At 40.1% G+C, this 17,720-nt stretch overlaps 1 protein-coding gene across 3 annotated transcripts in view; it reads left to right on the top strand.

Annotated features, from left to right (window-relative positions):
- The window catches only part of BNC2 (basonuclin zinc finger protein 2), a gene marked incomplete at its 3' end in the record, with an annotated part of 286,270 nt that extends 274,045 nt beyond the window's left edge, over positions 1-12,225 (top strand). For all 3 annotated transcript variants that reach the window (XM_082843054.1, XM_082843055.1, XM_082843053.1), the window contains one exon: positions 11,565-12,225. In XM_082843054.1, coding sequence (XP_082699180.1) covers positions 11,565-12,225 — 661 coding nt within the window. The remainder of the gene's footprint in view (positions 1-11,564) is intronic.
- Between the last annotated feature and the right edge of the window lie 5,495 nt (positions 12,226-17,720).

Here is a 17,720-nt window from a genome sequence, read left to right as displayed (position 1 = left end):
TGCTAATATGATAAAAATCGATTTAATGCCAATCACTAAAACAGACATAAATAGATTTTACATGGGCAGCTAGAACGAAGACGTCGTCCACAGAAACTAGATGGTCTGCATCTTTGTTCCTCTCTTCCTCTGAGAATAGTGGCCACTAATTGCCACAGTTTATCTTGAATTTTATCAGAAGGGTCAGCATATATGGTTGATCTTCAAGGTGTAGGAAAGGCGATTCAGCCCCATGAATAGATTCAAAAACAAAATAATATTTGGTCAGGGTGATTTATAAATAAATATGAGGCAACTATTGGTACCAAGGGTGAACCTTCTCTTTGATTGCTAGTTAAATCTGTCCAGATTTAAACCTGTAAACTCCTTGATTTGTATGGAATAAGATATCTGCGTTTGGTTTATTAAAACCTGCTGATGTCTCCAGGACTAAATTTGTTCCTCTATAGGGCTCTGGGTAGCTGTACCTAAAGAGCAGAGATGTATAGTTTTTGCTTGTCTGATTACCTGACTTCCAGCCCTGTACAGGTGTGCAGGAATAAATTAACACGAGCTACCCCTGATGAGCCACTGCATACATTAACAGCAGAGGTGAAGATGCGAAAACATGCTGCCTGCCTCCTGTTAGCACCTTCTCAGCAGCGACATCCATTTTTTCCATCATTCTCTGTGTTTGGAAACGTAGAGAACTTTCTAAAGAGAGATTCTCAGTAAATACACGATTTCACCAGGCAATACCGCCAAGAAATGAGCCACTTAGCACCAACTGAAGATAACTATTAGTATATTTGCCCTAATATAATTAGCTGTCAAATAAAGCGTGTTAATCCTCTCCAAGTACAAGAAGAGAGCATGTTAAGGCAGCAGCCTTTTTTTCCCTATATTTTTGCCGTTCAAACTGCAGCTCTCCGGAATTCTTTTAAAAGGTGAAGTTGTGCCGGTCCTCTGACTTTTAAAGGAAGAGTGTTTTTTTTTTTTTTTCTTCTTCCCTGTTACTCTGTTTGGTTCCACAGTACAGCCAGGAGATCAGTAGGTCTTTTGTACTTCTCTCCATTACTTTCCATCAAAGGCAAACAAACAAAATAAATCCCCCTTCTGAATAATTGCTAGTCGTGCCCTCCTCAACTGAAACTTTGGTAGTAAGATAAACTTCGGTGTCATTCCTGTCTCTGGGCTTCTTTTTATATCCTGGGAGAAGAGCAATGAGCGAAACAGTCTCCTTGTATCATGGGGAGAGACTCCGTCAAGCCTACAGTGAGCCTCGGATCTTCCTAATGACCTCCTGCTGGCCCCGCTGGATGTAAGACAAGCTCATTTAAGCCTCTGCTGACCTTTCACTCCTCCAGTCCAAGAACTACACCAGTCACTTCCACCAAACTGCCTACAAAATAGACAACAAAGCTTAATGGCAGGCAAAGGACTTTCTCTCCATGATACAAAGGAATTTTTACAAATTTCTGTTGGTGGGAGTAACATTCAATCTCTCGTGGCTACGTAACTGCCTCTGCGCAAACGCAATGCTTCTATAATACCCTTTTTATCCTTATCTTCCCTCAAAGGGAACAAGCTACTGCTCTCGCCAGTGCAAACTCGAAAATTCAGGCAAAAATAGCATTTAGAGCAGAATGCACATACCGAATGCACAGGTGGTAATTTTCATGACAGCACCACTTTGAAAGGGTCATCTTCCTGATTTCCGTCTCCCTTAGGGTCCACCACCGTCTACCGGATCCTCTGATCGACTTTCTCTCGGTGTGATTCTTCCTCATCATTATTCATTTGAAATATTTGTTTTTCTAGATAGTCTTTTCTTTTTAAAAAACACAGGCCGTTTCTCACCTGGAAGCAGGTTATGAGACTTCACACGTATATTAGTATATGCTTGTATCAGTCCTGGGAAGATGGGCTCTCTCTTAAGGTGAGAGCCTTCTGCCAGCTCTCTCTTGCTGTGAGTGATCATTTTTGTTGTTGTTGTTCTTGTGCTAAGAAGAACACAGACTTTTCTTTCTCTGTTGAAACTTCATAGTGAAGGTTGGGCTAGAAGGCATTTCTTTTTTAAAAAAGCCTTCTCAGAAATAATTTAATGTTTTTGCCGTAAGACTCCCACAAGCTTCAAATAAATGAATGTGGCAGAATATAAAAGTTTACACTTGCCAAAAAATTACAATGTCATAAAAAAGGGATTTATTAACTTTTAATTCTTCAGTGCCAAGATGTGTGTGTGCGTGCACGTGTGAGAGAGAAGCAAGCTGAGGAGGAGGAGAAAAGAATGCTTTTCAGGAAAGGACAATTTTTCTTCAGTTATTTAACATAAAAGTACACTTAAAAAATACCTAGATGTTATGTCCTAATGCTAGCTGCTTGAATTAAAACAGGAGCTGTAAATTCCTGGTAAAAAGCTGTTATGCCTGAAGTGTTAGTGATCTTAACTCTAGTACTTGATGGAGTTTATGACTTCTTTTACTAACTGGGGGGAAGAATGTTACCTACTTCTAGTTTAATGCTTTTTCTTGCTCGCTCTAATTATTTTGACTTCACCTCAGGAGAAAAGAGCCAAGTGCTTCTACCCGAACGTACGTAAGTGGCGCCTCAATTTTGCTATTGCATATGTCAATCTGAATTATCACTAGCGATTCGAAAATGATGCTAACATTCTCATCTAAGTGCATCCACATAATGTATACGTGTGTTGATACGTAAACACCCACATAAATAAGAATATCAAAAGACAGATCATCCTTAATTGCCAGAATAGCCATGTTCATCTTAGAAAGTGATGTATGAAGTTACTTCAGCACATGGATGGGGAGTAAGGTTTTTTTCAGTCAAAGGAGACAGATTTGGGCAATGAGAACAACAGACCTTCAAAAGCAAGCCTCTTGGGTCTGACGGCCAGCTGAGGGGAGCCGCTCTCACTCTGCAGCCTTTTTAGTCTGCTGTGTCACTGAGGGGGCACTGGGGGGTCAGTCTGCTCACTAGTAATTGTGTTTTACAGACTTCTAAAGCAATTGGCTCAGTCAGTCCCAATTCAATAAAAGTGGAGAGCAAGAGAGAGAGCACTTTTGTTCTATTTTTTTACTTGAAATTATTTCATTCACCAGTCTGTCTTTTTTATTACCAGGACTTGACATTAGCACTCCAAGCTATATTAGCATCCATTTCAGCAGTTCAGTAATGGTATTAAAAAAACACTTAACTTCAACGGTGAATGGCTGTATGACAGTACCATAAAAAATCCACATTAAAAAAAAAAAAAAAACTTACGTATTTGTCCCAGCAAATTATTTTTCACTTGTTTAACCACTTCAAAGCTATGTTCTTGTGACAGGTATTCACGAGAACCTTGTTGCTCTCAGAAGCAAGCAGTCAGTGGTGCTCTGTGGATGAGGGAATCGGGAGAAAGAGGAAAGGGAATCCAGTGGGGAGAGGGTAGGTAAAGATGCTGTTTACCCTGTAGTTAGATTACCTTCCATTCATCAGCAGAGATGGAATTGGCAACCTCAGAGCACCCAAGATGAAATTCTTGGATTCTCATGCATGGCTGGGATTTGATTTTGAACTCAGCACTCTCCAAACTTGGGAGCAGAGCCTAACTACTTTGGCACTGCAGTGTGCTCATAAATGACTACATTAGGTTCTAAATTTTGATTAAACATTCAGTAATTAATCAATGGTAGACACGAAACAGTTGGCAAGGTCCAGAGCTGCAAAATGTGTAAGACATAAAACATTACGAAGCAATTAGAATACGCTCCTTCAAGAGGAGGATTGCCTTCAATAAAGAGGTAAATGATAGCATCCTGCTTATTGTGGACGTAGGCAGCCAGAGCAATATGATAAACTGCTGGAGATACACATATCAGTAATCATCCACATTATTAGGGCCATTAATCATAATTCCAAAAATATGACAGCAGCAGCCAACTTTTTGACCAATTTTGCTTCTGCCTGTTGGCCATTATAACTTCGCTAATAGACTGCAGAGCTCCTGTGCGTGGCAGTTTGCATTGAGAATGGAAGGTTAATTATATTTGAGCTGCTGATTTCTTCTCTCCTTGGAAAAGGCTTAGCACTTTGACGATCCCAGGAGCTCCCTGTTGTTAAACCAGTAAAAGTACTCTACTGAAATTTTCTTTGTTGTTCGGGAATGAGGAGATGTTTCAAATGAGATAGAAGTGTCAGGCTGGAATAGCCAGCCGCTAATGTTTCTTGCTCCAAAGTGATCCTTGGGCAGGAAGATGAATGCAGGGTTCCTTTAGCTCACTTTGCTCTCTCATTTCTCTTCTGCAGACAGGTAGAAATGTCACTGTATGGTGATACACCAGGTAAATCCCACAAGATTCGTGGTGGTTTCAATATGAATATATATGGAACTAAGAAGTTGGGGGAAGTGGTTCAGGATTTGGGGAGGAATAAGCACCTCTGTCATACAAAATTCTGCTTCTGTGGCTATGCTTGTTGTGAATCACAAGTAAAAAGAATTTCAAAAAAATCATCTGGATGTTGCTAAACATTGAAATGTTTAGTGGCATAGGTGCGTTGCTGGTTGCTTAACTGAAGTTTTGCTGTCTCAGCTGGTGGTTTTGACGTTGTTTAACCAAAGACGTACATTAGATTTTGCACATTCTTTTTGTTCACGTATCTTAAGTAGTTTCATGTTTCAACACAATTCTAGATAAGGCCGTAGCTAAGTTATAATATCGCCTACAAAATTCTGTACCCCCCTCTTGGGGAACTCATACATCCCAAATATTGTCTTTTTAAAAGATCATAAATTAACCGTTTTAATGCTATAAAACCTTCTTGGATATTTAGTCTTAGAAAGTATTTCCTTTGAAAAAGATCTCAGAGAGAAACTGATACTCCACTCTGTACACTTTAGAAACGATAGCTTATTTTTAAATAGGAGAAGAAATTTGAGCATCTAGAGAAAAATGCATTCTTATTTTGGAAAGAGGCCTTCTAAACTCTTTGTATAAGACAATAAAACAAGGGATGAAGGCTTGAGGGCTAGTTCATCCAGGGTAAATATAAGTCTCAAAATTCTAGCTCAGACTTATTGAAGTCCTTAAAAGATGCCAGGGTGAACCGCCTTGCTTTTTCTTACCCAACAGTGGTAGTAAACTGAGCACCATAAGAGCTGCCTGATTGAGAAAATTTCCAAATGCTGTGAAAACATAATCCTATTCACAGTGTAACACGCGTCTCACATTACAGCGCAACAGGTTATATCTATCGAACAATCGGCACCCTCCGGAAGCCTCGATGTGTCAGATACAACTCAGAAGTAAAATGATTAGGGAACAGCGCTGGATGTCAATTCTGCACTTAACCTGAGCATCCAGCATAGACATTTTCCATCCACCAGTCTGCCTTCCTAAATGCCATCACTACATTAACATTTTGTATGCATTCCACAGCGATGACAAATTGTTTTGTAACCGTAGTGCCAGATTTAGTATGCGAGAGACACGTTCACCTCTGCCAACAAACCAATCATTCTCACTAACATCTTCAGAGTTACAACATTTATAAAGTTGCAAAGTGGAGTAAACAAACCATCTGTTTGGCTTTTCCATATATGTCATGCTTTCTTATTAGCATATTACGATTCATTTAGTAAACAAATTTGGTGATTTCGTTCACGTCAAAGTTAGGTCGGAAGCTTGAAGATGATTAACATTCCCGGGACAGGCACATTAATACATTGCTTCCTCGGCAAAGTTAAATGGCTTCTCAGGAGAATCGTCCCTTGTTGACAAGATGAGACTGTCAATTTTGTTCGCCTGCCACGTTAGGGGCCGTAAGGGGATGGCAGGCTCTGAGAGAGGGGAGTCATGTAGGCAGCATAATTCACTGTGAATTGAGAAAAGAAGTCTAATTCTGATAAATGGTCGACCCCAATACATCCTACCTGTTATTACAACAGACGTGCCGTATCTGTGCAGTAAATTAGCTAAACCCCTAAAGAGTTTGGTGGGAGCTTATCTTCAAGTGAATAATTTGAATGTAGAGGGAACTGTCTGCGTGACCAGTATGGATGATTTGTTTTATATTGAAAGGGATTGAAGTGACTGAATTTCATACTTTTAATTTGCAAGAATTTGCTTAGCTTTTATTTCTTGCATTTATTATGTACTTCTATACTTCTGGGGGTTTTGGGAGCATTGTTCACTAGAATTTTACATTGAATTTCCTGAGCTAGGGATGGTTTTTGGCTCTTTTGGAGAAAAATCTTTAAATATTAGCCTAGTAGAGCAACTATTTGTTTTACAGAAAACGTATACTAACAAAAATGTCGTTTACTTCACAGGGCTGTAAGACATCAATTAATGATGATACCAATATTTTTGAGGCATTAAGGACAACAGATAGTGTCATAGCAATCAGATAAGAAGAGAACTAATGAGGGGTAGAGGTTTTAACTTTTCATTTCTGTGGATTTGGTTAGCAGATTTAATTTCTGATGAGGAATATTGACTCAGTATCCCACAGTACACTCAAACCCAGCGTCTAGATTTTCCCAGATTGTATATAAATAACATGTCTCTGCCCCATACACACACACACACACACACACACACCCCATATATATAGTGGTATCTGCTGTGTATACATCACTAGGATCATTCTGGACAATATAATTTGAGAAGTAAGTGTGTGTGTGTGTGTGTGTGTGCGCGTGTGCGTGTGTGGAGAGGCAAAAGCTTCAACATGGAGCCTCAATTCCATTTCACCTGAGGCTTTGTAATTATCAAGTAGTTTGTTTCAATTCGCTAAGTTTAGAATGGCTCAGAACTGATTAAGAATTAAGGTTAGATTCAGCTTCTCGTGTAACCTATAGCTTGATTTACTATTCACTTTGGACAACCACATTCTGATTTTCTAATTTGCTCATGAGACTTTTTCTTTAAAGTTCCTTCCTCTCAAAACCAAAGTTAAAAAATCTCAAAACGCTTTTTCTTTTCAATGTATTTAATGTGTTTAATTTTTATTTTTATGATTAAACATTGCATTAAGTTGAACTGGGCACTTGAAGAAGCTTGGAAAGAGAAACGTGAGAAAAGAAAAGCTCCAGACAGGACTGACTTTCTCTAAAGGGCACTTGCATTTGCTTGACTGTGTTGGATTTGGTGTCTTCTGTGGTTGCATGGTAAAGTTTTTTTTTTCTTTTTTTTTAAACTGACATATAATTGACATGTTTTCACTAAAGAAACCGAAAAAGACTGGTAGTCCAAGTTAGTCCCGCTAGAGTACTTCCACTCAGCATTTCATGGAGTAAGTTTGGTTTTATGACCTCCCCTATATCGTATAGGCTTCATAACTTTTGCTTTTGAGGGTGCTCTCAGTTTTCAAGAGGCTTTTTGGCAAACTCAGTACAGAAAGAGTAGGGAAGAGTACAGAGGGTCAGAGGAAACATTTGTGATTCCAAGCATAGCCTAGGTTATAGGACTGTGTCATGCCCTAATTATATATCATTACCTTACACCACGGTGGGGTGTGATAGGGTCAGAATTATTCTCTGCTGTATTATCACTGTCTTTTCTTAAATATTCAGTTACATGCTTCCAATCTTGGGATCATTGTTTTCTCTTCCACAGTGTATTCTGGGGAAAGTTTCTGTAAGGCTGCATATTATTGATTGAAGTCAAATAAATGTAATTATGTCCGAAGTGCAAAGTATTCTACTTGAGCTGCAAGAGACTTGAGGTTGAATAAGGTATAGCTTACGTTCTTCTTGAAAGTGACCATCTTGGGACTAAATCTTGGCCTACTCTCTTGACGAGATCCCCAGTGAGATCAGATCCTTACCCCTTCTACTTATCAACTCACCTTTTCTCTTCATCCCAGTCATTTTTGTTTTTTCTGTAAGAGGAAGCTGCCTCCCCGGAGTATCGGTATTACCTACCTAATCAAAGCAAATAGAAACAACTTTTGGACTGTTGACATTCTTATAAAATATAGTAAGTTCTAACATGGTTTTTGTTCATGATTATTTTTTCCTCTTTTCTGGAGATAAATATTCAGAACACTAGGTTTATTTTCTAGAAAAACTCTCTCTCTGGAGAACTCGGAATTGGTTCCTTTCTGGAGTCCCCCTTCTCCTCCTTACAGACAGCTGCCTACTGCTTCCTCGGCTGCGGGTCCTCCCGTTTCCAGCACTCTCTGGTCTTCCTCCCATTTTAGGATCCTCCTCCCTGTACGTCCGATAGTCCGTTGGCGTGACTTCTCTCTGTGTCTCTTCCGTCTTCCCTTTCCTTTCACCTCTTTGGTTTTCTGATCCACGTAAACTTGTAAGTTGCTGTTAACCCCAGGTGTTTGTCTCTCCTCCTTGGGCAGTGTTCTCTGACGGTTCAGGGTTTGGATTGACTTGAGTCCAGGTCTCTGTTAACATCAAGTGCTGCCTTTTGTCCATTCTGTGGAGGCTGAACCTAACCTCTTGAGGCACAGAATCGGGACTCTCTAAAGAATCTGTCTCCTCTCCCCCTCCTTCTCTTGCTTTGCCTCTTTCCACCCCAGTAGTACTGGAGTTAGTTAGAACAAACCCACCATCATGAGAGTGGACCAGTAAGCTTTCCACAGCACGTTCTTCCCATCCCCAGTTCAAGTATTTTGCGTATGGCATTTAGGAGGATTATCAAACCAAAAAATGAAACAGATTAAGAAATGAACATAATCAATTCTCTTGAACTGTGGTTGCATAATGGAAATCGACTACCACGAATGAACCCGTGTACTGAAGTTATGAACAGCAGAGCTAATGCACTGCCATGAGTTCATCTTTATTATTGCATTACACCTGAATCAATTGATAAAGTAGCTTTTTTTCTTAAGCAAGGGATGGCACTTAATTGAATAACAGCCAAAGTAATTATATTAGCGGAGGCCAACAGTACTGCTGACAGCGGAAAAGGGACACTGTTGAACAGAGTGCCAGAGCTGGTCTACACATTTCTGCACATTGTTCGGTTGACAGATATTGAGGGCTGGTACATCATCTAATTAGATTACAGATTTCCATTGCTGTTAAGTGAGAAATGAAGAGAAACATCTCTTCCTGGTAACATAGCAGTGGAGATGTGCAATTTCACAAGTCATCTTCGGAAAGACGTGTCCGTCTGGGGGATCCGTGTGTCCCTTTTGTCGATGTTAATTTATTCTTCCTTATTCAGTGTGTCTTGATGTAACTGCTGTGTGTCTGGCTGTTGTTTTCTCAGCAGTGAATCTAGGTAACTGCAGATGTGTGAGAAGCAACGGAGTTCTAGATTAAAGTCATCGCAAAATGTGTGCTTGTGAAATTAAGAAAGGGAGGGGAGGGAGGGTGTTAAAAATAATACACAGGGGTAGGACTTCGTGAGCTGCTTGTGGTCGGCAGATTGTTTTATCAGTAGATTGTTTGACAGTATGTACTGTCACTCTGCTTCCACATTCCTGTAATAACTCTGGTGGTGTCATACCTACATGTCAGGGGAAAGACTTCACAGTAGGCATTTCCTACACTCTGCTTAGCAACCCGCACTTGGAGTCATCTGCCATCTGACACCAAGGAGACGGGGAGCGACTGTGTCAGAACAGGGACCGTGGGGACCACTTCTGTTCATCATTCACATAGCCGCACACTGCATGCATCTGTGCAGAACTCATTTATGGACGATGCTGATGCTGTGAATTTGGCTTATCTTAATTTGATGTATGACTTTTTGGATGATGCGGCTGATCTGAAAAATCATCGAGACAGCATATGAGATGATCGCTTATGACAGAAAATGATTTTATGATCAGAACATTTTAAATCCCTATGTTATTGTTTAAGTTTTTTTTTAAAAAACCAGATGTCTAGAATGTGAATTTGTTTTCTCTCTCTCTCTCCTTCTCTCTCTTTTTCTCTGTCTCTCATTCTTGCTTTCTTTTGTGATCGATTTAGCAAAAGATTAGAAAGCTGATCTTATTATCACAAGGTAAGCTCAGCCTTCCTAAGTGCAGCGCGGAGAGGGCTGCCGCCCCTCTGCCCCTTCAAACCCGGCGTGCTGTATATTGTCTTGTGTGGAAAGGTGGAGAAGTGTTTCCCACCTTTCTTGTCTCTGAGGCACATACCTCTCAACCATCTCTAAGAGATGTTAGCCATGCTCGTCACCAAATGGAGTGACTCATCTCGGTCGCCCATACTTTTTAATTCTAATCAGGTGGTCTGTTGAACTTGATGCTGGCCATTCTAGGTCATTTCTATTATCAATTTCGGTTATCACAATTACTTCTCTAAGAGGTAGAGCTTCTGCCATTATCGAGAAGCTTTTATGTATCTGTATATTTATTTACTGGTTTACTTTTTGGAAGGGTAGCCTTCAATTTAGGTACGTGTCACACGTGAGCCTTTGCAGGTGGAGAGAGGTATATGCCCAAGGGCACTTTAAAAATAAATGGGGGATATAAATACAAAGGCAATGTTTTCAGACAGATAATAACCTATCAGGCTTTGGTAAATCATGACATCCCTATGGATGCTCTGGGATAAATCCTATCTTTTTTTTTCTTTTTTTTAATGCAAGCAAAGCATTCAGTGAGTAGAGTAAAAGTTTTGCTTGTCTAAGAAGTATGGACTCCAGTTGTTAAAATAGAGGGACCATGTATTATTATCGTGCTTGATTTTTTTTTTTGTTTTTGTATTTATTGTGTGGGGTTTTTTTTCCTTTTTTGGTCCCTTTGGGTTTTTTTTCTGTTGTTGAGTGTGATGTTTTTAAAGGGTGGGTGGGTTTTATTTAAAAAGTCAACTTCTGTTTTTCAGGGATTTTTTTTTTTAAGAATTAAATTTTAAAACTTAAATTACTTGAAAACATGTTCAACTCTAAAATGTAGCAGCTTCTGAAAATAAATGTATTTTACTATTAGATTTAGCTGAGATCCCATTCTACAAAAAGGGATTTATGTTTAAAGACAGTCTGTAACCCTATTTCAAATCGCTAACCTTTTAAGCTTATTGGTTTTCCTACCTAAAACTTGCAGTGTAGGAAGGTGAGGGGGAACGAGTCATTATTTTGTCAAGTGAACCCTAAATTATCTAGACCATTTACTTTTTTTAAAAAAGGATCCTTTTTATACCTTTAAAAATGTTTGCTGTAGAAAAAAAGGCTTTCGTTTTGTTTTTAGGTAAATTCAAATTGTTCAGTTTAGACAAGCAGAACGTTTCCATCCTTTTATCCTATTTAATGTATTTTTTCAAATCTCTGCTGTGAGATTCTCTGCAGCTGACGCTGCTACAGTGTAAAACGAACAGAACAATCATTCAGGAAAAGGTGCATGGGTTTGCATTCATCCTACCACTGAGGAATTTTACTCTCTTATAAAAATTATGTTAATGAAAAGCTCCCCTTATTGCACTCCCCACCACCACTTATTCCCAAGTCCTGAGGATGTGGGGAAATGTTTGCTTTTACAGGGGTGTCATTAGCAATGAATGTGCTTATGTGGTACCTAGTGGAAGCTGAATCAATTTTAAAATGCTCTCCTTTTTCTCACCCTCCCCACTCCCTGTACACCTACCCCCCCCTTCCCTCTTGTTTTCCTAGACACAGTGCCAACATCAATCTCCATCGTAAACTGTTGACCAAAGAACTCGATGACATGGGCCTGGACTCATCGCAGCCCTCCCTTAGCAAGGACCTCCGGGATGAATTTTTGATGAAGATCTATGGTGCCCAGCACCCCTTGGGGCTCGACGTCAGGGAAGACGCCTCCTCTCCCGCGGGGACAGAAGACTCCCACCTGAACGGGTACGGGAGGGGCATGGCGGAGGACTACATGGTCCTGGACCTGAGCACCACCTCCAGCCTCCAGTCCAGCAGCAGCATCCATTCCTCCAGAGAATCCGACGCAGGCAGCGACGAGGGGATCCTCCTGGATGACATCGACGGGGCGAGTGACAGTGGGGAGTCGGCGCACAAGGCCGAGGTCCCCACCCTCGCTGGCAGCCTCGGGGCTGACGTTTCAGGATCTCTGATGTTCAACAGCTTGTCCGGGAGCAATGGTGGGATCATGTGCAACATTTGCCACAAGATGTACAGCAACAAGGGGACCCTGCGAGTGCACTACAAAACCGTGCATTTGCGAGAAATGCACAAGTGCAAAGTCCCCGGTTGCAATATGATGTTCTCCTCTGTGCGAAGCCGGAATCGGCACAGTCAGAACCCTAATCTCCACAAAAACATTCCCTTCACTTCGGTAGATTAGTCTCAGAAAGGACACTACAAATGCCAGCTCTCACCAGATGGCCTACGTATTTGAACTGCCATAGTCAGTGTGTGCTTGTGTACTTGGGATGGTGTGTGTGTATATGTGTGTGCGTATACACACGTATGCCTCTGTGTCTACATATATACACACACACACACACACACGTTTTCTTTTCTTTAGATACAAAAAGATAAACACTAGGTGCTTTTGAAGTTTTTTTCCTTTATAGGTCGGATCTTTCATTTGGGGGTGAAAACAAAGTACCCTTTAAACACGTATATACACATCCACACATAAAAGCGTGCAACTAGCCCAAATTTTGACAGAATAATAATTCCTGGTCCTCTCCAAAGAGACAATTTGTTGTACCCATGACTGTTGCCTGCAAAAAAAATAAGGAGGAACAAAAAGAAACAAAAAAGGAACTCCTTATAGTTGTCTTTTGTGAACTTTAAGGTTTTGAGAGAATCTTCAATTAAAGCATGGCAGATTCACCTGTAAATATTTAGCCTTGAGAGGCCAATGATGTAAAACAGTTGTATTGATGGTTGTTTAACTCTTTTGTTTAATTTTTTACAGTTACATCAGCTGTTAGATATACAGGAAAAAAAATAGTTTGCTGGCTAGCTCTATTCATTTATGTTAGCATTAATGCACATTTTTTAAGGGAAAAAAAAAAAAACATGGTCTTGTTTTTACTACCTGCTAGATATAGTGATAAAGAGGTGCTGGCATGCCTTACAGCACAGATCTGATTTTTTAAAATGTCCTGTACTAGTACATAAATCCAGTCATGCACTTTTTTTCATACACTACAAGGGGATGTGTAATATCCATGCTTCTTTTTTATCCTTAAACTATTGCCATACTTCGAGTAAGTGTCTTTTTAAAAAAATTCACTTGTATAAAAATGGTCTGGTCAGTATAGGGCACAAATGCCAAACAAAAGTATTAGTGTTAACACAAAACTGCCAACTTTGCACAAGTTTCCAGAAAAGAAAATACAATTAGTCACTCAACATAACCACAGGCCAATTTGTCGGCCACCAGAAAACCGCTTTAGAAAAAAACACTTGGTGATTCAAGTGCCGAATGTTATTACAATCAACACTGCAACCTTCTTGCTTATATGTTAAGTTACATAAAAGGAAAACAAAATTATGTGGTGTGAAACAGCTAAGGCATTTATTCTTTAGAGGCTGGATAATATTTCAGGATACAAAAGCCCAAATTACTCACTATGGAACAAAGCTGAATCCAGTAAGAGTTGAGCACTCATTCGCAAGGACCTAACCCTTAATCCTTTAAAAAGACGAAGTCTGAACTGGGTTGGTCTGTCGTGTGGCTATGTAATTCACTGCGCGTTCCGCAGTAGTACTCCGATTCAGGCGGGTTTGAGAGACAAAATCAAAGACCTTTAAGAGCGGCAGCAGCAGTACTTGGAAGCTTTGCAAACATGTGCTGAACTTGAACTAAGCAACACTCCTTTCTGAAAAGCCAGAAGAAGGGGGTTTAAAAATAGGATCTCTCACTGTTTAGTGTTTTGTGTTTCCCCACACGATTTGTCAGAGAGAAATGAAAGCAAGCCTGAAACCAAGCAATCGAGAGTGAGAAAGAGGAGGGGAGAGGATTCTCCAAACCTTTTTTGTTGTGTTGTGTTTTGTTTTGTTTCCGATGTTTACACATGTTGCCTGAGCTGGTTTACCACATCAGCAGCCTCAGCTACCACAACATACTGACTAAATGATGATATTTACTCAAGTTCAGTCTGCAGCCAAAACCATTAGGGTGTGAGTTGCAGACTGTGTTTTGTTGTCTTTTTTTTTTTTAAGTGGAGGGGGGGAAAAAAGAGATAAACAAGGAATATTTTGTCAAACAGTACCCAGTAATTTAAAGAGAATGTATTTCTTTTCTGCATTTAAGGGCATCAAACATTTCTCTCAGCAGTCTAAAAGTTAGAAATACCCCCTCTGTCTTAACTTTTAATGTTATTTCCATTTTTCATGTTTTGTGAGTTTCTTTCTAGGTTCACATCAGCATTCACTTCCGTTAAATTTGCCAAAGGAAACTGTTAATATGTTTCTCTTTTTATTATTCCTGTAGGATTTATCGTACCTCACAGTATTTATTGTTTCCAAAAATAAGCATCATTAGTTGAGGATTCAGTATTTTTCTTTGTGAAAATTTCACAAATGATAGATTCTTAAAGATAAGCTAGATGTGTCTAGGGGCTTTATCTTTTCATCTCCTTCAGAGCATACTATGGGGTTCATTTAATTCTTCTTCTGTTCTACAGTGAGGAGAGACCAAAAGTATTTGCAGTACAAAAGAAATTATATCAGACACTACGTCTGTTAAATGACAAATGTTTACGGTGAAAAAAGCTGAGGAAGTAGTGCTAACCATTTTTGTTTTCTTGTACTTTTGAATTCCCCAAAGTCTTAATTGCTTTATTTTGGTGTTGTGTTAAACTGAATAGACAGAGATGTTTTCCTTTGTTTGTTTTATACCATATAAGACTCTGTACAGTATGTTTGTGAAAGACTGAACTAGAACAATGAAAGTTTGTTTGCAAACATTTTGGTTCTCTTAGCATTCTCTGTGTTGCTGCTGTTGCCCTATTATCCAAATGATTCGATTCCAAAAGAGTGGAAAAAAACATATTTTTGGTATCCCAACAAAAGATTATGGAAACACTAGCTTTGGGAGTGTGCGTAGACTAAATGACACTTCGTTTTATGAAAATAACAAATTTTCAGCCATTTTTAACAGTTACACTCTAGGTTGAAATATTAGAACTCATCTTGTACAAAAATCAGTGTTTACTCTGTTTAATTTAATGTCAACTAAAAGGTCAAAGAGCCCTAATGAGTGAATTACATAGCTGTCAGCAGGTCACAGCAAACGAACCAGGCTTAGAACAAATGTTTGTTACTTGCCACAAACCAGGCTAGTGTGGATAGCCAGTTAGAACAAGCCCAGAAGTGACAAGGTTCTCAAGGTAGAAGTTCCCTTGCTCAGAGCATGAATGTGTTCACCTGCCTTTTGTTGGAGAAATGGCAGGGAGTCCTGGACAACTTGCCCTTTTGGAGTCTCTCCCCTTTGCTACTATTGTGCCTCAGGTGCCCACATGTTACGGTGGCCTTCTAAGTGGGTGTATAACATTTTCCAATTTAAAGCCTATTTGCTTAAAAGGGACAGGGGGAGTGGACGGAAGTGGTCCATAAGATGGAGAATCATGAAATGTACATTTCTTTTAGTCCCCCAGTGTTGCTTGTTCTTGGGTGTGTGCCTGAGTGCATTGTTTGGACTTAACTCTAAATCTAGTTAAGATGGTGATCTCAAGGCTTATTTGTAAACGGGAAGGATAAAGAGATCAGCATTTTAACCACTGAGCCCTTCATCTTTGCCCACTCATACTCATTTCTTTTTTCATAGGAGTTTCCTATTGTGAAACAGGTTCTGTTCAGCTGCATCCATTCTATGCCAGCTGAAAAAGGAATAGGGATGCAGCTTTTTTATCCAAGCAGCCTTTTCCCATTTGATTGATTTTAACCAGCATTTTGTCACAGGTACAAAATTGGGCAGTATTATTAATGTGCATGTTTGCTAGGTGGTGTTGAAATGTACTGTTTTGATCATTTTAAACTGTGTGTTTGTAAATATCAGAAAGGCTTAGTCTGCTTTAGGGAGTATCTGTGTGTTATGGAGGGGGACGACACAGAGCAAGAATAGGTAATTTGGTTTTAAAAATGTGATAAAAAGCGGGACATTCTTTGTTCTGCTATTAATTGTATTGAAATAAGTCAATGCATTTCAGATCTTAGTCCGGCCGCCCAGTTCAGCCTGATGCCTTTTAAAGGTTTCAGGGTGTTAATGTTTTCCTTCTCAAGGTGACAAACATCTTTTGAAATTGTTTTTAGCACAATGGCGCCACTGTCCTTGTAGTGTAATTTCTTTGGTCGTGAATTTCCAGGCCCTTCCAGTAAGAGGAGAAAGGCACTTAAGTGGTCAATAGCCTGTTAGTATATACATTGCTCTTAAAAAAAAAAAAAAAAAAAAGCAAGCTTTGAATATATCAAGAATGGGCTGGCTCTTCCAGAGGCATTCTCCTCATTTTACTCAGGGGAAACCATGCGCTGGGTTCCCACCAAATAAAAAGTGACCTTTTGTTCCCCTTCCTCTGTGCACGCCCCTGACGTGTGCCAAGCAAATGAGAAAGGGGGCCCTTGGCAATTAAAACAGAAAGAGGCCAGTAATCAGATTGAGACGGACGTGCTGCTAACTGCCAACAGTTGACCTGAGCAGTTCTAACTTGCACTTGGTCTTTAGCGTTGGGTTAGATTGACTAACAGAGTGAATAAAGTTCAGCCCTCGTAAGACACGCTCCATCTGCCGTCATCAGAAACAGATCATCCAGAAGAAACCTTTGATCCTGTGGACACACTCCTTTTCTTGAACTTTTCAAAATTAGGACAAATTTCAGAGTTTCTAAAAATCACTTATTTTCCCCCAAACTTGGAATATTTAGAGGATTTTGCTTTTCCCTCTCATTCTTTGTCTAATGGGAGGGGTCTAAATGAGTACGGAGGGCAATAAAAGGCAGGTGCCAAAGAGACTGGAGGGAATCACAGTTCTTTAAAGCAGAGTGAGGGATATTAAGTAGAGGATTCGTACCCGCCCTGGCTTGAAGGTAACCAGAAAAGAAAATAGTGAAGGCACTGAAACAGTCACGAGAAAAGTCTGGTGCAGCTCAGCCTAGCAGCCAGTGAGAGCACATCGATGCAGTGCCCCCCAGAGCTCCCCATGACCAGGTGCATCACTGAACCCCAGTCTGAGGAGGGAGGGAGGAAGAAAGGAAGGCTGCTGCCTGGAATAGCTCAAGTCCCTTTCGGATCACGGGAGCCAACTAGGGCAGTTGTGGAGGGGCTGTTCTTTTTTTCTTTTCTTTCTTTTTTTTTTTTGGAGTGGAAAGTGATGCTAGAGTCCCTTAGGGAACAAAAAGATCCATCGGGTCAACTAGGTCCTAGAAAAGTCCAGTGGTCAAACCAAGCTCTAGTTGTGACAAGTGGAGTTGAAGGGCGTGGTAGCCAGCACGGATCTGTTCTTTCTCCATCATTTCTGTGGCTTTTTGCCCCCATAGCCGTGCTAGTGATGCTATGTGGCTAAAAATCTCTTGATCAGAATGTGAGCTCATTCACCTTTCTACGAAGCATAAAAGTAACTTTTCTGTTTTCATATTTTCCCTCCAAGCTGAACTGTGTGTGGTAGGTAGCCTTGCTTATGTTAGCATGAAGGCCATATCTGCTCTGTCCTAAACGTATTTCCCTATTTCCTATAGTTGGAGAGTTGCTCACTGTAAACATTAATTTTCCGTTAGTATTACGTAAATCCAGCTGTAAAACTGACTAGTGAATTAATCTAACATCACTCTTGCCCAGACACCCATCCTTTCCTGTGTCCTCCCATCATCCTCATTCTTCCCACATTTT

The sequence above is a fragment of the Leucopleurus acutus genome (genome assembly GCF_964270905.1).
Source record: "Leucopleurus acutus genome assembly, chromosome: 7".
NCBI lineage: Eukaryota > Metazoa > Chordata > Mammalia > Artiodactyla > Delphinidae > Leucopleurus > Leucopleurus acutus.
This window is presented reverse-complemented; position numbering and strand designations above follow the sequence as displayed.